The 22800-nt window shown below is 36.4% G+C and overlaps 1 protein-coding gene across 4 annotated transcripts in view; it reads left to right on the top strand.

Annotated features, from left to right (window-relative positions):
- Nucleotides 1–22800, top strand: part of BRDT (bromodomain testis associated) — an 80165-nt gene that overhangs the window by 18066 nt on the left and 39299 nt on the right. For all 4 annotated transcript variants that reach the window (XM_043575559.1, XM_043575558.1, XM_043575560.1 and 1 more), the window contains 8 exons: nt 4601–4770; nt 5391–5744; nt 10763–10891; nt 17660–17848; nt 18440–18609; nt 18692–18981; nt 19068–19181; nt 19258–19413. In XM_043575559.1, coding sequence (XP_043431494.1) covers nt 4601–4770; nt 5391–5744; nt 10763–10891; nt 17660–17848; nt 18440–18609; nt 18692–18981; nt 19068–19181; nt 19258–19413 — 1572 coding nt within the window. The remainder of the gene's footprint in view (nt 1–4600; nt 4771–5390; nt 5745–10762; nt 10892–17659; nt 17849–18439; nt 18610–18691; nt 18982–19067; nt 19182–19257; nt 19414–22800) is intronic.

Here is a 22800-nt window from a genome sequence, read left to right on the forward strand (position 1 = left end):
GTTACAAAACTAATCTTAGGTATTCAGTTGGATTTATGGTAGAGGTTAACCAAAGTTGTCATAGATGAAATGTTGGTTTATTTTTAGATCACTGCAGGTGTACATTTTGGCTAAGTTTCTTAATCACCATTCCATGTTAGTTTCTTCATGTGTAATATCAGGAAAATATTTAGCTTTTGTGTTTGTAAAGTATATAGTTAAGTGGCTGGGATATAGGAGACTTATACCACTATAAGATTGTTTTAATTGATAATAATGTGTGCTTTTTTCCTTGTTGTTGATAGATCTTTAAGATGGGTCATGACTTAAAGCTTTACCCAATCCTGTGAGATACTCACTGTTTATTAAAGTTATTATTTGATTCTCACCTTTGGAAAAGGTTGTTCTTAAGTCTGACAGTAAATGGCCTAGGGTTCTGCAAGAGTATATCAGTATGCCATTTAAATTGTTAAAGCAAAGCGATAATTATTGCTGACTTAAATTATCAAGCATGGTAAAAATTATTTATCTTTAGAATGCTTCCCTTAAAAAATATTTAATACTTTCTTGGTGGTTAAGTTGTAGCTACTTGTTTCAGATGCTCAGATTATTGCTAAAAGCATAAGATTCCATCAGACAAAAGTTCTTTGACTTTGTTTTTCTGTCATTAATGTATTTGGATGTTTGTCACTTAAAATGCACATATTGTGATGGTTACAAAGATGTATAACCAACCTAACTCTCAGCTTCAATTTACATTTTAGTTAGAAATAAAACTTAAAAAAAAAATAAGACATGCATTATAATAGATGTCAGATGAAATTACACATAGTATGTGCTATAGTCCAAAAGAGTAAGAAATTCACACTGGCAAAGCTGGGGAAGGCTTTAGGGGTGACAGAAGCTGAGTTTGGTCTTGAAGGATTGGTAGAATTTCCAAATAACTTTTTTTAGGAGTTTTCTACTGCCAGAGTCATGTCATTTTTATGCACAGTGGTAGGGAAATTGTCATATGATAGCCAAATAATGTAGTTATCTGTTGATACATTATGGCAAAGAAGAAATTTAAATTTAGTACATTAAACTGAATTGATAGATGAAATACTTGAGTAACTTTTAGGTGCCACCACACTGGTCAGCATTCTTGAGATATATCAAACAAAACAAAAACTTTTGCCATCTTGGAGTTTACATCGTAGTAGGAAAAGAGAGGCAAACAAACATGATGGGTTCAGAGTGGGCCTCATTAAGAAGTTAAGATTTGAACAAAGAAGAACATTCCAGGCAGGGGGATCAGCTAGAGCAAAGGTCTATAAAAGGATCCTTTCCCTCTCTGTCACTTTGGGCCATTGCCTTCATGAGCTGGATCAGTCTTCATGTGACAATATTTAAGTAATATTTTTCTATTCTCATTTTACTTGATCTTAATCAGTATTTGCTTTAGTAGGCTACTGTCTCTTTCTTGAAATGCCTTTATTCTTTGTGCACACTCTAGTTGTGTGAGCTTACTTCCCATTCTGTAGTCCTCTTGGCATTATCATTCTTTTCTAAATACTGAAAACAAACTATTTTTTTTGAGAGGGAGAGAGCAGGGGAGGGGCAGAGAGAGAAGGAGAAAGAGAATCCCAAGCAGGCTTTGCACTCTTAGTGCATGGGGCTCGACATGGAGCTCAAACTCACGAACCATGAGATCATGTCCTGAGCTGAAATCAAGAGTCAGACGCTTAACTGACTGAACCACCCTGGTGCCCCTATTCTTTTCTATTCGATTTCTAAAGTATTGGGGTTTTCTTTTCAGGGCTTGATATTAGTTATCCTTTTTCTAAATTCCATCTGTATGCTATTAATCCTCAAATCTATATCTCTAACACAGTCCTCCCTGAGAAACCAATTATTATCTTCAAGTCACTGGACATTTCCACTTGGATGTCTTATACACATCTCTCATTTACCTTGCTTATAGTTAAACACTGAACTTCTTAGGTTATTCTGTATAACAGAAAATGGTACTAATAAACAGTTATTCAAGCCAGAATAGAAGTTGTTCTTGATTCCTTCCTTCTTTGATTCTTTCTCCCCTTCTGTTCATTAGTAATCATTTGAATTCAATCCTAAGATTGTTTTTGCAATAATACTAACTTGGGCTACAATCTTCTTAGCCCCTGTGATCTTGATTGTTCTGTGTTCTCTACACAATAGCAAAAGTAGTCTTTTATTTTTATTTATTTTTAAGTTTATTTATTTTGAGAGAGAGAGCATGAGCAGGGGAGGAGTAGAGAGGAGGGGAGAGAGAATCATAAACAGGCTCCACCATCAACACAGAGTCTGATGTGGGGCTTGAACCCATGAGCCACGAGATCATGACCTGAGCTGAAACCAAGAGTCGGACGCTTGACTGATTGAGCCACCCAGGTGCCCTGCAAAGGCAGTCTTTTAAAAATAAACTATACATCAAAAAATAAAAATACATCATTAACCTGCTTAAAACCTCCTCTATAGCTTCTCATATTAAAATGAAGTCTGAATTCCTACCGTGGCCTTTTGGGATTAAATCTTTGCCCATTTCTCTATTCTCATCCTGAACTACTTTCATCTCACTCATTGAAGTTTTCCCTACTGATTGTCTTGGAATACAGTTTTACTGCCACCCCATTCTCTGGCTGGTTACTTCTTTCCAGTAATATCTGAATTGATACCTCTTCAAAGAGACTTCTTTGGCTATCTTCTTTATAGTAGGTCTCTGTCTTTTGTCAGTACTCCCATTTATTTCCTTTCTAGTGCTTAGCATCAATTGTAATCATTTTGATTACTTTTTTTTTTCTATTTCTTATACTAGACAATATGGTCAACAAGGACAGAAACTCTCTATCTTGTTCATTATTGTGCCTGAGCACTTAGAATGGTGGCCTGATACATAATAAGCATACAATAAATATCCATTGAGTCCTCTTATGTCCCAAGTACTGTATTAGGCACAAGGGATATTGTAGAGATCAAAACAAAGTTCCTTTCCCCCACAGAGCTTTTTGTTTTTGTTGAGGAAATTGGTAACACTAAGTAAATGTAAGTATTTCTCATTATACTTATCTGTTTAGCTCCTGAGTTCAAAGAGCCACAGTTGGAATATCAAAAGATAGGAGGTTATCTCAGTCTCTTTGGTTCCTAAGTTTTAGTTAGTGAGTAATGAGAAATAAGAGATTGAGGAATACCAGCCCTGTCTTAAAATATATTCAAAAATATTTGGTTCCTGAGTTTGTTAAGAATTTGGAGGGTCGGGGATATCTATATATTCTATGTCAAATGTGATAAGGGCAAAGAAAAAAAATAAGAATAAGAGAACAAGAAAGTGGTGGGAGTGGAAGGAGAAAGTTGTTCTATATAGGGTGGCTTGAGAAGGTAACATTTCAGCAAAGGCATGAAGGGAATGTTGGAGTGAGCTGATGAGGCTATCTCCTTACAGGCAGAGCAAATTGTCTGCTTATGCTTACCAAATTTGAGGACAGTAGGCCAGTAGGCTAAGTGAAATTAGTGAAGGGGTGGAGTGATAGGAAGTGCGGTTGGAAGGAGGGCAGAGGTGGGGACGTGGGGGAGGAGCATAGGTAGAGAGATGACACAGGTCCTTACAAGGCATTGTAGGGACTTTGGCTTTTATTTGAAAAGAAAAGATTAGAAGTCATTGGGCATTGAGCAGAAGTGTCATGATCTTATTTGAATTTAAAATATCACTTCGAGGGCTATTTTGAGAACAGACTACAGGATGTAAAAGCAGAAGAAAGAAGGGCTCATAGGATACTACTGTAGAAATCCAGTTAAGAATTGATGCCTGGGACCAGGGTGATTACCACTTGTAATTGTAATCAGATTCTGGATAAGAAGATAGAGCCAAAAGAGTTTGCTGATGGATGGGGATATTGGGTTTGAACGACCGTGGAGTCAAAGATGACTCCAAGGTTTATGGCCTGAGTGATTAGAAGAATGTAGTTACCGTAGCAGCCCTCTTGGTGTAGTGGGCAGCACATTAGTCTCATAGTCTGAAGAATGGAGTTACCTGGATACAAGGATGGGACTTTTGAAATAATAGATTTCAGAGCGATGTGATCCAAATGTCTTAAGTGTTGGTGTTCTCTGGGAACATACAAGGCAGAAGACCATACACAGTGGTTCCTTCGGCAGAGTCATCTGAAGGATGTATTGATAAGAAGATTATGTTCATATCTATTGTTTTGTGTTAACCAGTGATGGGCTTTGTCATAGTTTTAAGGTTCTTGGATATTTATGCAGAGCATTCTGGAGACCTTACATAGTATTATGTAGTTTGTCTCCAGGATGTCTAAAATTTACTGAAGCTACTCACAGAGCTCTATTAGTGTAAATTTAAGCCAGGCACCTTTCTGAATAAAATTGATAAGTCTTCCATTAATATCAGGTTTGAAGTCTCTAGTATTATATCCAAATTGGTCTAACAAATGTTAGCAAGTACCTGTGGGAGGGTTTCAAAGGAGAATGGGAGTTTCCTGTGTTTATATTGCTAAAAAGCTGAACTAAGTGAATTAAAATAGAATACTAATAGAAAAATAGTTTTATATTTTACTCATATTTACTCTGGTTCACACTTTACTAGGGATTCAACATAATGTAGCAGTTCCTTCTGGTAAAGAAAAACAATCCCCAAAAGCACTGGACAAAGTATTTAAGCAGCAAGTGTCCTCTGTATTTCCTAAGACATCTATTTCTCCTTCAAACATGTCACAAGGTACTCTGTTCAACACTACCTCACAAACAGTGGCCCAAGTAAGTTTACTATGACTTTAAAATGTTTCAGTGTAAGGGATTGTTGTAATGACTAAACTGTTTTTTAAGTTGATCTGAAAATTGGTCTTCAGTATACCACAGTCAATCTTTGTGTACATTTTTTAACAGATCTACAATGTGAACCAAATTTTAGAGATTTTTAGGTAGAATTTGAACTGGCTTATATATTTTTATATTAGTATCAGTTGCCCAACTACCTATTTTGTGTGTGTTATGTAACTTCTTTTGAATCATAACTTGATGGGTTGATAATTTAAAATTGTATACCGTAGCTGATTTCAGGTATTCAGAACTTGTTTTTGCATAACAGTGACTTTTACTGCTTCCCATCTCTCATTGATCTCAAAGGTTTGCATAAGACCATTCTTTGGGATGTAGGAAGAAAATATTTGAGCTATTAATTTACCTGTAGAAAAGAAATTAACTTTTACTAATATTTAATATATAGACGACATGGTACTGATAATTTTTTCCTTTTTTTTTGTTTGTTTTTTTTTTGTTTGTTTTTTTAACTGTAGGAGTAACCATCAAAAAAAGTTTGAAAACTGTTGCTGTGAATGTCACTTTAATTACAAGTTGTTGTTATTGAATTGTTTCAGGTTACAAGGGGTGTGAAGAGGAAAGCAGATACCACGACTCCTACAACTTCAGTAGTTAAAGCAAGTGGTGAATCTTCCCCAACACTTGCAGAAAAAAAATCAGTGAAAATGCCACCTATGAAAGAAAATGTGCTGAAGACTGTTTTGCCGGATTCTCAGCAACTATGTAAAGTCATAAAGAGTGTTGAAGTGACCGAACAATTAAGGCACTGTAGTGAGATTCTTAAAGAAATGCTTGCAAAGAAACACTTGTCCTATGCATGGCCCTTTTATAATCCTGTTGATGTTAATGCTTTGGGGCTACATAATTACTATGATATTGTGAAAAATCCAATGGATCTTGGAACTATTAAGGTAAATGTTTTCTTAATAGGAAGAACTTCTTTTCTTAATTATAAAATTATTCTTGTCGTTGTAAATTTTTTTTTCAAGTTAGTTAACATAGAGTGTAGTCTTGGCTTCAGGAGTAGAACCCAGTGATTCATCTCTTACATATGATATCCAGCGCTCATCCTGAAAAAGTGCCCTCCTTAATGTCCATCACCCATTTAACCCACCACCCCATTCCAGCAGCCCTTAGTTTGTTCTGTATTTGTAAGTCTCTTATAATTTGAAGCCCTCAGTGTTTTTATCTTATTTTTCCTTCCCTTCCCTTATGTCTGTTGTTTCTCATATTCCACATATGAGTGAAATCATGATATCTTTCTCTGACTTAATTTCGCTTAGCATAATACCCTCCAGTGCTATCCACATTGTTGCAAATGGCAAGATTTCATTCTTTTTCGTCACCGAGTAGTATTCCAGTGAGTGTGTGTGTGTGTGTGTGTGTGTGTGTGTGTGGAGAGAGAGAGAGAGAGAGAGAGACCATATCTTCTTAATCCATCAGTTGATGGAATTTTGGGCTTTCTCCATAATTTGGGTGTTGTTGATAGTGCTGCTATAAACATTGTGGGTGCCATCTGCCCCTTTGAATCAGCATTTTTGTATCTTTTAGATGAATTCCTAGTAGTGCTATTGCTGGGTCATAGGGTAGTTCTATATTTAATTTTTTGAGGAACCTCCACAGTTTTCCAGAGTGGCTGCCCCAGTTTGTATTCCCACCAACAGTGCAAAAGGGTTCCCCTTTCTCCACATCCTCACCAATATCTGTTGTGTCCTGAGTTGTTAATTTTAACCATTCTGACTGGTGTGTGGTGCTATCGATGAGGTTGAGCATCTTTTCATGTGTCTATTAGCCATCTGGTTATCTTCTTTGGAAAAGTGTCTATTCATATCTTCTGCCCATTTCTTCACTGGATTATTTGTTTTTTGGCTGTTGAGTTTGGCAAGTTCTTTGTACAATTTGGATACTAACCCTTTATCTGATATGTCATTTGCAAATATCTTCTCCCATTCCATCAGTAGCCTTTTAGTTTTGTTGACTTTCCTTTGCTGTGCACAAGCCTTTTATCTTTATGAGGTCCCAATAGTTCATTTTTGCTTTTATTTTCCTTGCCTCTGGAGACATATCAAGCAAGAAGTTGCTGTGGGCTAGGTCAGAGAGGTTGCTGCCTGTTTTCTCCTATACGATTTTGATGGTTTCCTGTCTCACATTTAGATCTTTCATCCATTTTGAATTTACTTTTGTGTATGGTGTAAGAAAGTGGTCCAGTTTCATTCTTCTTCATGTTGCTGTCTAATTATCCCAGCACCATTTGCTAAAGAGACTGTCTTCTTTCCACTGGATACTCTTTCCTGCTTTGTGGAAGATTAGTTGGCCATATATTTGTGGGTCCATTTCTGGGTTCTCTATTCCATTGTTCTGTGTGTCTGTTTTTGTGCCGATACCATACTGTCTTGATGGTTCTAGCTTTGTAATACAGGTTAAAGTGTGGGATTGTGATGCCTCCGATTTGGTTTTCTTTTTCAACATTACTTTGGCTATTTGGGGTCTTTTCTGGTTCCATACAAATTTTAGGATTGTTTGCTCTAGCTCTGTGAAGAATGTTGGTGTTATTTTGATAGGGATTGCACTGAGTGTGTAGATTGCTTTGGGTAGTATAGACCTTTTAACAATATTTGTTCTTTCTACATCACTGTCTTCCCACATTTTTCTTTATAAACAAAATGTTTAGGTGTATTTGAACACATAATGAAGTTATTATAATTTAAGCCCTGTAAGTTTGCTTGAGAAGTATCAGAAATATTCCTAAAATATTTTATAACCCCGGCACTTGATAGAACAATTCTCCTAAAAGCTGCTTCTTGATCTTTTCATTTTCTGTTCTCATATGGGCACACAGGTTGAGAAGTCTTACACCATTTACTTCTATTCTGAGGGGTAAGTTTTAAAACCTACTAATGGCACTTTGAGAATAATTGAGACTTTGTTTTCACATGTGAACCAAATACTAGTCTCTTTGAAAGTCAGAGGAATTGTTTTGGATGTGCCTTGTAAGTACCGTCTTTAAATTTTTTTTTTTTATGTTTATTTATTCTTGAGACAGAGACAGAGTGTGAACAGGGGAGGGGCAGAGAGAGAGGGAAACACAGAATCTGAAACAGGCTCCAGGCTCTGAGCTGTCAGCACAGAGCCCGACATGGGGCTCAAACCCACGAACTGTGAGATCATGACCTAAGCCGAAGTCGGACGCCCGACTGAGCCACCCAGGCACCCCAGTACCGTTTTTAAATATACACAAAAGCTAGGTTTGTATGGAGTTGACATATCTGAACTCCTCCTCTGACTTCTTGGTTTTATTTTAGCTAATGTTATCCAATCCCCAGTAACTTTGGTCTTATTGGAGGGAAGGAGCAACTTTATACATGTGAGAAAAGTAAGTGTGTGTGTGTGTGTGTGTGTGTGTGTGTTTTGTTTTTTAAATGCAACATACGAGTGAAATGATATGGTATTTGTCTCTCTGTCTTATTTTGCTTAACATAATACCTTGTAGGTCCATCCATGTTGTTAGAGATGGCAAGATCTCATCCTTTTTTATGGCTGTGTGTGATATATGTGTGTGTATGTGAGTGTGTGACTGTCTGTGTGACATATTCTTTATCCATTCATCTGTTGATAAACACTGAGGTTGCATCCATACCTTGACTATGTAAATAATAGTGCAATAAACAGAGATGCATATATATTTTTTGATTTAGTGTTTTTGTTTCCTTATATGAATTATTTATATATCTCAGATATTAACCCCTTATCAGATGAATCATTTGCAAGTATCTTCTCCCATTCAGTTGGTTGCATTTTTGTTTTGTTGATGATATCCTTCATTGTGTAAAAGGTTTTTCATCTGATGTACTTTATTTTTGCTTTTGTTTCCCTTGCCTGAGGACACATCCAAAAAAATGTTGCTAAGGCCCATGTCCAAGAGATTACTGCCTGTGTTTTCTTCTAGGAGTTTTATGGTTTTATTTAGGTCTTTAATCCGTTTTTGAATTTTTGTGTATGGTGTACGAAATGTTTCAGTTTTCATTCTTCTGCATGTAGTGGTCCAGTTACCTCAGTACCATTTGAAGAGAGTCTATTCTCTACTGTATATTCTTGACTCCTTTGTCATAGATTGACTATGTAAGTGTGGGTTTATTTCTGGGCTCTCTCTATCCTGCTCCACTGATTTATGGGTCTATTTTTGTGTCAATACCACACTATTTTGATTATTATAGCTTGGTAGTATATTTTGAAATCTGGGATTGTGATTCCTCTAGCTTTGTTCATTTTTTTTTTACATTTATTTTTGAGAGAGAAATAGTGACAGTGTGAGTGGGGAGGGGCAGAGAGAAAGGGAGAGAGAGAATCCCAAGCAGGCTTTGCACTGTCAGCACAGAGCCCAATGCAGGGTTCGAACCCACAAAAATCGTGAGATCATGACTTGAGCTGAAACCAAGAGTCTGACACTTAACCAACTGAGCCACCCAGTCTTCCCGGTCCTCTTTCTTAAGATTGCCTTGGCTATTCAAGGTCTTTGTGGTTTAGGATTGTTTGTTCTAGTTCTATGAAAATTATGATTAGCATTTTCATCAGGATTGTATTGAATCTGTGGATTTCTTTGGGTGATATGGATATTTTAACAATATTAATTCTTCAAATTTCTGAGCATGGTTTATCTTTTCATTTGTGAAAAGACATTTCTTTCATCAGTGTCTTATAATTTTCAAAGTAAAGGTCTTTCACTCTATTGGTGAAATTTATTTTTAGGGAATTTGTTTTTGTTTTTGCTTTTTGATGCAGTTATAAATAGGATTGTTTTTCTTAATTTTTCTTTCTGCTACTTCAGTATTAGCATATAGAGGCAGTATGTTTCTGTATATTAATTTTGTATCCTGCAACTTTACTGAATTCATTTATTCTTATAGTTCTTTGGTGGAGTTTTTAGGGTTTTCTGTATATAGTATCATGTCATATACAAATAGTGAGTTTTACTTTTTCTGTACCACTTTGAGTGCCTTTTACTTTTTCTTGTCTAGTTACTGTGGTTAGGATTTTCAGTACTATATTGAGTAAAAGTGGTGAGAATGGACATTCTTGTCTTTGTGGTCTTAAATGGAAAGCTTTAAGTTTTTCCTATTGAGTATGGTGTTAACTGGGTTTTTCATATATGGTCTTTATTATGTTGAGGTATGTTCTCTTTAAGCCCACTTTGTTGAGAGTTTTATCATGAAAAGATGTTGAAGTTTGTCAATTTTTTTCTGCATTTATTGAGATGGCCATATGGTTTTTATCCTTCATTTTGTTCACATGTTGTATAAGATTATTGAATCATCCTTGCATTCCTGGAGTAAATCCCATTTGCTCATGGTGAATGAATTTTGCTAATCTTCGTTAAGGATTTTTGCATCTGTATTCATCAGGGATATTGACCTGTAATTTTTGTTTGTTTGTGTTTGTTTTTGTCTTTCATTTATTTCAGCTTTGATCTTTATTATTTCCTTCCTTTTACCAATTCTGTTCAATTTTTTACGTCTTTTCATTTTTAGGAGAATTTTAGTAAAAACCTTTCGTTTAGATGTTCAGGGTTCATTTAAGGAATTTATCTTTTCACCACTTTCCTAGGATCAAACTTGTCTATCCAAGATTACCTGGAAATGCACTGTTTCCCTGCTTTTGTGATTTTGTTTCTGTTTTTTGTTTTTGTTTTTGTTTTTACTTGGAATGTCCTCCTTCCTTATCTCTGCTTGTCAAAATTCATTGGATATTTTCAAAGTCAAAAAATACCAAAACAAATATAGCAGAATTTTTACATATGTCAAATTTGGAGGGTGGGTATCTGTTTCTGGTATTGTCTATGTTCTTCTGTTATTTGAACTATTTCGTAATGTAGGTGCTCAAATAATTTTTGAACTATGTTGTTTGTGAATCCTGTAATTTTTCCTTAATTTAGGGAAAAATGGACAACCAAGAATATAAAGATGCATATGAATTTGCGGCAGATGTTAGATTAATGTTCATGAATTGCTACAAGTACAATCCTCCAGACCATGAAGTAGTGACAATGGCAAGAACACTCCAGGTAAGTTGATAGGTGTGCTCTGAAAGTGAATTTCTTCTTTTTTTTTTTTAATTTTTTTTTAACATCAAATTTATTGTCAAATTGGTTTCCATACAACACACAGTGCTCATCCCAACAGGTGCCCTCCTCAGTACCCATCACCCACTGTCCCCTCCCTCCCACCCCCATCAACTCTCAGTTTGTTCTCAGTTTTTAACTCTCTTATGGTTTGGCTCCCTCCCTCTCTAACCTTTATTTATTCCTTCCCCTCCCCCATGGTCTTCTGTTAAGTTTCTCAGGATCCACATAAGAGTGAAAACATATGGTATCTGTCTTTCTCTGTATGACTTATTTCACTTAGCATAACACTCTCCAGTTCCATCCACGTTGCTAGAAAAGGCCATATTTCATTCTTTCTCATTGCCATGTAGTATTCCATTGTGTATATAAACCACAATTTCTTTCTTTTTTTTTTTTTTTTAATTTTGTTTTTCAACATTTATTTATTTTTGGGACAGAGAGAGACAGAGCATGAACGGGGGAGGGGCAGAGAGAGAGGGAGACACAGAATCGGAAACAGGCTCCAGGCTCTGAGCCATCAGCCCTGAGCCTGACGCGGGGCTCGAACTCACGGACCACGAGATCGTGACCTGGCTGAAGTCGGACGCTTAACCGACTGCGCCACCCAGGCGCCCCTACAATTTCTTTATCCATTAATCAGTTGATGGACATTTAGGCTCTTTCCATAATTTGGCTATTGTTGAAAGTGATGCTCTAAATATTGGGGTACAAGTGCCCCTATGCATCAGCACTCCTGTATCCCTTGGGTAAATTCCTAGTAGTGCTATTGCTGGGTTATAGCATAGATCCATTTTTAATTTTTTGAGGAACCTCCACACTTTTTGCCAGAGTGGCTGTACCAGTTTGCATTCCCACCAACAGTGCAAGAGGGTTCCCGTTTCTCCACATCCTCACCAGTATCTATAGTCTCCTGATTTGTTCATTTTGGCCACTCTGACTGGCGTGAGGTGGTATCTCAGTGTGGTTTTGATTTGTATTTCCCTGATGAGGAGCGACATTGAGCGTCTTTTGTTTGTCCAGAGCATCCAGGAGCGACTGGATTATTTGTTTTTCAGGTGTTGAGTTTGGGGAATTCTTTATAGATTTTGTATACTAGCCCTTTGTCCAATATGACAGTTGCAAATATCTTTTCCCATTCCATTGGTTGCCTTTTAGTTTGTTGATTATTTCCTTTGCAGTGCAGAAGCTTTTTATCTTCATGAGGTCCCAATAGTTCATTTTTGTTTTTAATTCCCTTGCCTTTGGGGATGTGTCAAGTAAATAATTGCTGCAGCTGAGGTCAGAGAGGTTTTTTCCTGCTTTCTCCTCTAGGGTTTTGATGGTTTCCTGTCTCACATTCAGGTCCTTTATCCATTTTGAATTTATTTTTGTGAATGGTGTAAGAAAGTGGTCTAGTTTCATTCTTCTGCATGTTGCTGTCCAGTTCTCCCTGCACCATTTGTTAGAGACTGTCTTTTTTATTGGGTATTCTTTCCTGCTTTGTCAAAGATTAGTTGGCCATACTTTTGTGGGTCCAATTCTGGGTTCTCTATTCTGTTCAATTGATCTGAGTGTCTGTTCTTGTGCCAATACCATGCTGTCTTGATGATTACAGCTTTGTAGTAGAGGCTAAAGTCTGGGATTGTGGTGCCTCCCGCTTTGGTCTTCTTCAATATTACTTTGTTTATTCGTGGTCTTTTGTGGTTCCATAGGAATTTTAGGATTGCTTGTTGTAGCTTCAAGAAGAATGCTGGTGCAATTTTGATTGGGATTGCATTGAATGTGTAGATAGTTTTGTGTAGTATTGACATTTTAACAATATTTATTCTTCCAATCAATGAGCACAGAATGTTTTTCCATTTCTATGTATTGTCTTCAATTTCCTTCATAAGCTTTCTTAAATTTTCAGCATACAGATCTTTTACATCTTTGGTTAGGTTTATTCCTAGGTATTTTATGATTCTTGGTGCAATTGTGAATGGGATCAGTTTCTTTGTCTTTCTTTTGCTTCATTATTAGTGTATAAGAATGCAACTGATTTCTGTACATTGATTTTGTATCCTGTGACTTTGCTGAGTTCAGGTATGTTCTAGCAGACTTTTGGTGGAGTCTCTTGGGTTTTCCACATATAATATCACATCACCTGCAAAATGTGAAAGCTTGACTTCATTTTTGCCAATTTGGTGCCTTTGATTTCCTTTTGTTGTCTGATTGCTGATGCTAGAACTTCCAACACTATGTTAAACAACAGCGGTGGGAGTGGACATCCCTGTCGTGTTCCTGATCTCAGGGGGAAAGCTCTCAGTTTTTCCCCTTTGAGGATGATATTAGCTGTGGGCTTTTCATAAATGGCTTTTATGATGTTTAAGTATTTTCCTTCTATCCCAACTTTCTTGAGGTTTTTATTAAGAAAGGATGCTGAATTTTGTCAAATGCTTTTTCTGCATCGATTGACAGGATCATATGGTTTTCTTTTCTTTTATTAATGTGATGTATCACATTGATTGATTTGCGAATGTTGAACCAGCCCTGCAGCCCAGGAATGAATCCCACTTGATCATGGTGAATAATTCTTTTTATATGCTGTTGAATTCAATTTGCTAGTGTCTTGTTGAGAATTTTTGCATCCATATTCATCAGGGATATTGGCCTGTAGTTCTCTTTTTTTGCTGGGTCTCTGTCTGGTTTGGGAATCAAAGTAATGCTGGCTTCATAGAATGGGTCTGGAAGTTTTCCTTCCCTTTCTATTTTTTGGAACAGCTTGAGAAGGATAAGTATTACCTCTGCTTTAAATGTCTGGTAGAATTCCCCAGGGAAGTCATCTGGTCTTGGACTCTTATTTGTTGGGAGGTTTTTGATAACTGATTCAGTTTCTTCACTGGTTATGGGTCTGTTCAAATTTTCTATTTCTTCCTGTTTGAGATTTGGAAGTGTGTGGGTGCTTAGGAATTTGTCCATTTCTTCCAGGTTGTCCAGTTTGTTGGCATATAATTTTTCATAGTATTCCTTGATAATTGCTTGTATTTCTGAGGGATTGGTTGTAATAATTCCATTTTCATTGATGATTTTATCTATTTGGGTTCTTTCCCTTTTCTTTTTGAGAAGCCTGGCTAGAGGTTTATCAATTTTGTTTATTTTTTCAAAAACCAATTCTTGATTTCATTGATGTGCTCTACTGTTTTTTTTAGATTCTATATTGTTTATTTCTGCTCTGATCTTTATTATTTCTCTTCTGCTGCTGGGTTTGGGGTGTCTTTGCTGTTCTGCTTCTAGTTCCTTTAGGTGTGCTGTTAGATTTTGTATTTGGGATTTTTCTTGTTTCTTGAGATTGGCCTGGATTGCAATGTATTTTCCTCTCAGGACTGCCTTCGCTGCGTCCCATAGCGTTTGGATTGTTGTATTTTCATTTTCATTTGTTCCCATATATTGTTAAGTTTCTTTTCTAATTGCCTGGTTGACCCATTCATTCTTTAGTAGGGTGTTCTTTAACCTCCATGCTTTTGGAGGTTTTCCAGACTTTTTCCTGTGGTTGATTTCAAGTTTCATACCATTGTGGTCTGAAAGTGTGCATGGTATGATCTCAATTCTTTTATACTTATGAAGGGCTGTTTTGTGACCCAGTATGTGATCTATCTTGGAGAATGTTCCATGTGCACTCGAGAAGAAAGTATATTCTGTTGCCTTGGGATGCAGAGTTCTAATACATCTGTCAAGTCCATCTGATCCAATGTATCATTCAGGGTCCTTGTTTCTTTATTGATCCTGTGTCTAGATGATCTATCCATTGTTGTAAGTGGAGTATTAAAGTCCCCTGGAGTTACCACATTCTCATCAATAAGGTAGCTTATGTTTGTGATTGTTTTATATATTTGGGGGCTCCCATAATCGGCTCATAGACATTTATATTTGTTAGCTCTTCCTGATGGATAGACCCTGTGATCATTATATAATGCCCTTCTTCATCTCTTGTTACAGCCTTTAATTTAAAGTCTAGTTTGCCTGATATACGTATGGCTACTCCAGCTTTCTTTTGACTTCCAGTAGCATGATAGATAGTTCTCCATCCCCTCACTTTCAATCTGAAGGTGTCCTCAGGTCTAAAATGAGTCTCTTGTAGACAGAAAATAGATGGGTCTTGTTTTTTTATCCATTCTGATACCCTATGTCTTGGTTGGAGCATTTAGTCCATTTACATTCAGTGTTATTTTGAAAGATACGGGTTTAGAGTCATTGTGATGTCTGTAGGTTTCATGCTTATAGTGATGTCTCTGGTACTTTGTGGTCCTTGCAACATTTCACTCACGGAATCCCCCTTAGGATCTCCAGTAGGGCTGGTTTAGTGGTGATGAATTCCTTCAGTTTTTGTTTGGGAAGACCTTTATCTCTCCTTCTATTCTGAATGACAGACTTGCTGGATAAAGAATTCTTGGCTGCATATTTTTTCTGTTTATCATATTGAAGATTTCCTGCCATTCCTTTCTGGCCTGCCAAATTTCAGTAGATAGGTCTGCCACTAGGCTTATGGGTCTCCCTTTATAAGTTAGAGCCTGTTTATCCCTAGCTGCTTTCAGAATTCCCTCTTTATCCTTGTATTTTGCCAGTTTCACTATGATATGTCTTGCAGAAGATCGATTCAAGTTACGTCTAAAGGGAGTTCTCCGTGCCTCTTGGATTTCGATGCCTGTTTCCTTCCCCAGATCAGGGAAGTTATCAGCTATGATTTGTTCAAGTACACCTTCAGCCCCTTTCTCTCTCTCTTCTGGAATTCCTGTGATATGGATATTGTTCCGTTTGATTGCATCACTTAGTTCTGTAATTCCCCCGTCATACTCCTGGATTTTTTTAATCTTTTTCTCAGCTTCCTCTTTTTCCATAATTTTATCGTCTAATTCACACATTCTCTCTTCTGCTTCTTCAATCCATGACATGGCCACCTCCATTTTATTTTGTACCTCATTTATAGCATTTTTTAGCTCCTCATGACTATTTCTTAGTCCCTTGATCTCTGTAGCAATAGATTCTCTGCTATCCTCTATGCTTTTTTCAAGCCTAGTGATTAATGTTATGACTATTAGTCTAAATTCTTGTTCCATTACATTGCCTAAATCATTTTTGATCAGTTTGGTAGCTGTCACTACTTCCTGTAGTTTCTTTTGAGGCGAGTTCTTCTGTTTCATCATTTTGGGTAGTTCCTGGGGTGGCGCCAAACTGCAGGGCACTTCCCCTGTGCTGTCTGGAGTAACTTGTGTTGCTGGGCAGGGCCATAGTCAGACCCGATGTCTGTCCCCAGCCCACCGCTGGGGCCACAGTCAGACTGGTGTGTATCTTATCTTCCCCTCTCCCAGGGGCAGGACTCACTGTGGAGTGGTCTGGCCCTTGTCTGGGCTGCTTGCAACACTGCCAGGCACAGTTGTGGTGCTGCTTTGATGGGATCTGGCGTATTAGCCAGGGTGGATCCGCAAGGTGCACAGGGGCAGGAGTGGCAGGCTCAGCTTACTTTGCTGTAGGTGGTCCCCTGCAGGAGAGGCCCTGCAGCACTGGGAGGGAGGCAGACCCGTTGGCGGGATGGATCCGCAGAAGCACAGCATTGGGTGTTTGCGGTGCAAGCAAGTTCTGTGACAGGATCTGGTTCCCTTTGGGATTTTGGCTGGGGGATGGGCAAGGGAGATGGCGCTGGCGAGCACCTTTGTTCCCCGCCAAGCTGAGCTCTGTTCTCCAGAGCTCAACAACTCTCCCTCCCGTTGTCCTCTAGCCCTCCCACTCTCGGAGCAAAGCTGTTGACTTATAACATTCCAGATGTTAAGTCCTGCTGGCTGTCAGAACATACTCCATCCGGCCTCTCCGCTTTGCAAGCCAGACTCAGGGGCTCTGCCTTGCCAGGTGGGCCAGCTGCTCCCTCCCACCAGTCCATGTAGCGCGCACTGCCTCTCCACCCTTCCGACCCTCTTCCGTGGGCCTCTCGTCTATGCTTGGCTCCGGAGAGTCCGTTCTGCTAGTCTTCTGGCAGTTTTCTGGGTCATTTAGGCAGATGTGGGTGGAATCTAAGCGATCAGCAGGATGAGGTGAGCCCAGCATCCTCCTACGCTGCCATCTTCCATGTTCCTGAAAGTGAGTTTCTTCTGAACAGTTTGGAAATTTTTAAACCATAACTTAAAAGACAAAGAACACCCTACTTCCCAAAATAAAGCACAATTTATTAAAGTGTAGAGATTGTTTGTTTGTTTTTGAGGTATAGCATACATTAGCACATCTTTTTATGAGGCTGCTGTGCACATAGAAGATATTGGAGAAATATTAGCGAAGAGGGGATAGTAGATAACTGAGATAGGATTGACTGGAGCCCATGTCTCCCTGAAGGGAAAGCTCGAGGACTGTTGAGGCTGACCCAGTGGGAGGTAGTGGAATGATGGATCAAAACATGGGGCAGGAGATCCTTGAAAGAACATTCTCTACACAATTTGAGAGGTCTGTCTTAGAAGAGACCTAGAAGAGAAGAGAAAAGTTGCTAAGGTTAGCAAGCAAGGACGCACGAGTCTTATATTTCTTCTTTGGTAAATTAACATTGTGTAAGTTTAAGGTATACAACATAATGACTTGATGTGTATATTATATAACGATTACCACAAGGAAAAATAGAATTATCAAAATGTGACACTTTTGTTGAAAGGTGTTATTGCTGCATTAAATTGGAAATACAGAAAATGTTTATAGTCTAATTTTCCATTATAGGATGTCTTTGAAATGCATTTTGCAAAGATCCCAGATGAACCTGTTGAGAGTATGCCTGTATGCTACATCAAAACAGATACCACAGAAGTCCATGATAGAGAAAGCAGAAGTGAAGCTTCCTCTGAAGATAACTCTTCTGGTGATTCTGAAGATGAACGAGTTCAACGTCTTGCAAAACTTCAGGAGCAGGTAGTTGATTGTATTGGTAAAAGTTTTGGTATTTTTGTGAGCTCTTGATGCAGATCTATTTTAAAATGCTTTTTGTAGATTAAAAGCTGTTACATTTAGATCACTTAGCAACTGTGGCTTTATTTACTCATTGGCACATTTATAATGTTTAATAGTCTTTCTTACCCAAAGGTCTATATATCTTAAAATTCTGTTATTTATATTCTTAACCCCAATGAATTGATTCTCATTGAAATGATTTATATGATGTAATCCAAGATATTTTATGGATGAGATTTTAACATTGCTACCTTTTGTGATAAAAGGTTAACCTTCTCTAAACTCAAGCCTGAAAAAAACAATTAAAAAGTTAAGATTACTGGAAATTTAATTTTCATGGTCTGGTTATAGATGAATACCTAAGTTTATGGGTTGAGCACATGATAGTATTTCTAATTTAGTGTATGCCCTTCAAAATAATGAATTCGTGAAATGAAATAAGAACCTGAAGGACATGAATTTCAGGATAGTCCTGACTTTTCAGTGCCTTCATTTTTTTTCTGATGTCTTTACTTAGAGCCGTGAATGTTTAAAGAATTTTTTCTTTATCAGCTGAAAGCTGTTCATCAACAGCTACAAGTTCTATCCCAAGTACCTTTCCGTAAGCTAAAGAAAAAGAATAAGTCTAAAAGGGAAAAGAAGAAAGAAAAGGTTAATAACAGAGATGAAAATCCAAGGAAAAAGTTTAAGCAAATGAAATTAAAGGAAAAGTCTAAAAGCAAGTAAGTATCTTTTATTAAAAATGCCTTATTCAAATCATAATATTATCTCAAATAATTTTGATTAAATTTAATTTTTGTTTAGTCAGCCAAAGAAGAGGAAACAGCAGGTGTTGGCTCTGAAACCTGAAGATGATGCTAATGCTAAACCTATGAACTATGATGAGAAAAGGCAGTTAAGCTTGGATATAAACAAACTCCCTGGAGATAAACTTGGGCGGGTTGTTCATATAATACAATCAAGAGAGCCTTCACTGAGAAATTCCAACCCTGATGAGATAGAGATAGACTTTGAAACACTAAAAGCATCAACACTGAGAGAACTAGAAAAGTATGTTGCTGCGTGTCTAAGAAAAAGACCACTAAAGCCTCATGGTATGTATTTCTGTGTAGCAGTAGAAGTCAGTCTGGTATTTGTTTTTGTTTTTGGTGATACTCTTTTTTCCTCTTAAATCCCATAGGTAAGAAGATAATGAAGTCCAGAGAAGAATTTCATTCACAGAAAAAACAGGAGTTGGAAAAGCGGTTACTAGAGGTCAATAATCAGTTAAACTGTAGAAAACGTCAACCAAAATGTAGGTGGCAGTCCTTTAAATGTTCCTTTGATTGTGTAATTCTGGTAGCCTTGTAATGTACTTCCCTATTTTGTAGCTGAGAAGACGCAGTCATCCAAGGCTGTTGAAAGTGGTTCCCGATTAAGCGAAAGCAGTAGCAGCAGCAGCAGCAGCAGCAGCAGCAGCAGCTCCTCGGAGACTGAAAGCAGTAGCAGTGATTCAGGCTCCTCAGACAGCAGTGATTCTGAATCAGGTTAGCTGTCCCCTTAAGTGTACTTGTGTTTGTGCGGAAATTTTTTCCTTGTACTATTGAGACTTCGATTTTTAAGAAACGTCTGTCACTTACCCAGAACCTATGGTTTGGATGCCACACTTATTATTGAATTGCATGTTGAAAATCTTACTATTTTCTTTAAAAGATGCTGTGTAAAATGAAACTTCATATTACACATATGTGACTTAGAGGTGTGTAACATCGAAAATAAGTTTACTAAAGGTGGGATAGTTTCTTAATATATAACACCAGATCTTAATGCGAGAAAATAACAAATAATAAAATTCCAGTCTTCATTTTTTTATAAAGGATTATTTGAGAACATTTACTCTCTATGATGTATCAGACTACTCTAATGTTGCAGTTATGTCCCATTGTGACAATATATTCTGACTGAATATATTGAATGATTTCATCATTTTGAATTAAACCAGTCATCCCAGAAAATGTTTAAAGGAGAATTTTATTCACTTCTGTGTTTTCTTCATTGTAGAATATTATCTTCCATTCATAGAAAAATGTACTTCAAATTGAGATTTCCAGTTATGCTGAAGTACCATATTATCTTGGGTATATTTTCATCAACTGTATCAAGCTTAACTCATTCGTGTTTTGTTTGTGCTGTTTCACTGATGGTCATGTAGTTGACAAGTAATCACTGCCCAAGGATGCCCAAGTGGCATTCCATCATTATCCACCAGAAGGCATGTTCAGAATATGGAGCACTTTTCTATCCCAGATTTTGCTTTATTTTGAATGAGATGCTTCTTGTTTGCCATGAGATTCAGTTCTCTTTAAAAAAAAAAAAAATCCTACACAGAATATTGTCACATCAGGGATTCTTACCTTTTGTAAGAACACCCCTCTTATTTCACTGTGGTAGTAAGGGCTTGCTGGCTTGTAGTCCCTTTTGTTTCACTTTTGGTTCTGTTCAGACCAGTTTGCATTTATGTGGTGCTGATTGCTGCATTTTGTTTTGACATTTCTAAAGTATATAGTGGTAAACATTTTTGTTGGATTTGTCATACTAGAAAATTTTTAAATTGATTTAGGGCTGTAATTATACATTATTTTCTTATATTTGACAATAAAGCATAAAACGATGCTGGAAAACTAAAGTTGCATTTAGAATTTTAAATTGTAATAATTAGCATTTGTAACTTCATCTAATAAAGCATTTGTGGCCTAATAAGTTACAGCACTTTGTCTTTTATTTGTAAGATAAAGCTGTTTGAGTTATCTAATTATATATTGGCTACTGATCAATAAATGCCTTAAGGATTAGTGGAAAAGTGATATATACAGAGTGCTTCAATAAAATACCTTAATTTCAGTTTCTGATAGATTCTTCCAACACACTGCTTGAAGGAAAGATGTTTATCATCTACTATGTGTTCTTAGAATGGTTCTTATATATGGTTTCCTAAATTTCCAGTGGAATAACTTGGCCTCAGAATTATAATTTTTTTAACACATTTGTGTTGAATTTTTATTTTATGACTGATGTCCTTGTTTAATGTTATCTTTCTATAACAAGTACTGTTTTTAAAAACACTGTTAAAATCAAAGTAGCACATTGTTATGTTTCAACCTACATTATGAGAGTATATAGGTTTGTGACACTAAGGTCAGTTTTTCTTACATGATAGTATGAGTTTGTGAATTTCTTTGAAATTTTTATTGTTTTATAAACATTCAAACTGTGTACTTGGAAACACACTTACATGCATGTTAAAAATTGCAAACTCAGTGCTTACCTTAAATGAGCATTAAGTTCTCTCCTGTTTTTTTGTTTTTGCTTTATTTGCTTAACAAAATAAATTAGTAAATGAAGCAATAGGACCTTTGTCTTAAATATTAACTTCACTTGTACCCATTAAAATACTATAAGGCTTTTTACTTCTGATGTGTAAGCTAAGAACATTTTTTACTTCCTTGACAAAAACTATAAATGGAAGGATTGTAAATTATGAAAAATAATGAAGTCAGATCATAGCAATAATAATACTTAATGCAAAATAGTAAAAAGCATCTACTATTCTTAGTTATGTATATGACATTACCAAAGAGCAGACAACAAATCCCAAATCAAGTCTCAGGGTAGAGGGAAATGGAGCTACTTACTGAGAAAATACAATTTGTGAAAATTAGGAATGTCAGCAAAAACTTTATCTGTTACATAAGTACAAATTAACTGAAAAAAATATATAAGGTTTTGTAGCTTTTAAATTTATTGTGGTTTGTTCAGAACTTAGAGTTAGAATATCTTCATTGCCATAACTCTGGTTAATAAGGCTTTTGATTATTCAAGATAGGAGATATGAATATATTTTCATTTCAAAACTTTAATAGAGGAAACTTTTCTGATAGATATTGATCTTTAGCAATTTTTCTTAATCTTTTTAATACCTGCCTTCTAGAATTTTATAGCAGTTTGGCTATATGCAATTTCCTTAGCAAAATCATAATCTTTTGTAATTTTGGTTATCAAGGATGGAGCTCTAAATTAACTTTTATTAGTTCCTTAATATTGATTCATAGTTCTTTAATTATCCTTATTATGAGCTGCTCTGTCTTTACTGCAGTAGCATTCTGTTTAGATGTGTGAAATGTTTGAGTGGTAACATCTGTGAAAAACATTTAAGTGTTGTAAATTGTGTTACAGTTGTTTATTCCACATTATTTAAATGATTATATTTCATGTATTTTCAAACCTTATTTTATGCACTTTTGAAAAATACAGGCTCAATTCTGCTTTATTAAATAAGATTAATTAAATGGCCAAGCTGTGATTTCCAAGGAAAGTTTTATTTAAAAATTCTTTAATTAAAATTTCAAATAAGATATTGAATCAGTTCTAAGGTGGAATTGGAATGAAATCCCAAATCTTTGAAAAATATAAATGAGATATCTTTGGAGTAAAAGCAGTACTTGACTGCAGATTTGTTGTGTTTTGGTTTTATCATTTAAATTATTTTCTTGACTGACATCAGTGTATGCAAATTGTCATGTGTAGCTTAGTCAAGAACATTTATTAAACATTGGTAAAAACGTAACCCTTTTCTAAATGATTTTTCATAACCTTCAAAATATCATCAAATATCAGATCAAATATGTAAATGAGATTTGACAGTAAAATGAATTCCAGATGCTTATATCCTATGTTAGCTGGGCTTTGCTAGTATATACACAAAACCTATTGAGAGTTTTCTTCTTTTTCTTTCTTTTTTTTTTTTTTCCTACTGATAGTTTTCTAATTCTCAACAGCTTTGGCTATCTTGAGTGATATAATAGGGAGGAATATAACTAATAGATTCAATTCCATAGATAATATTACTGAGAATCAAATGGGATCAGCTCATTGGT

The sequence above is a fragment of the Prionailurus bengalensis genome, chromosome C1 (genome assembly GCF_016509475.1).
Source record: "Prionailurus bengalensis isolate Pbe53 chromosome C1, Fcat_Pben_1.1_paternal_pri, whole genome shotgun sequence".
NCBI lineage: Eukaryota > Metazoa > Chordata > Mammalia > Carnivora > Felidae > Prionailurus > Prionailurus bengalensis.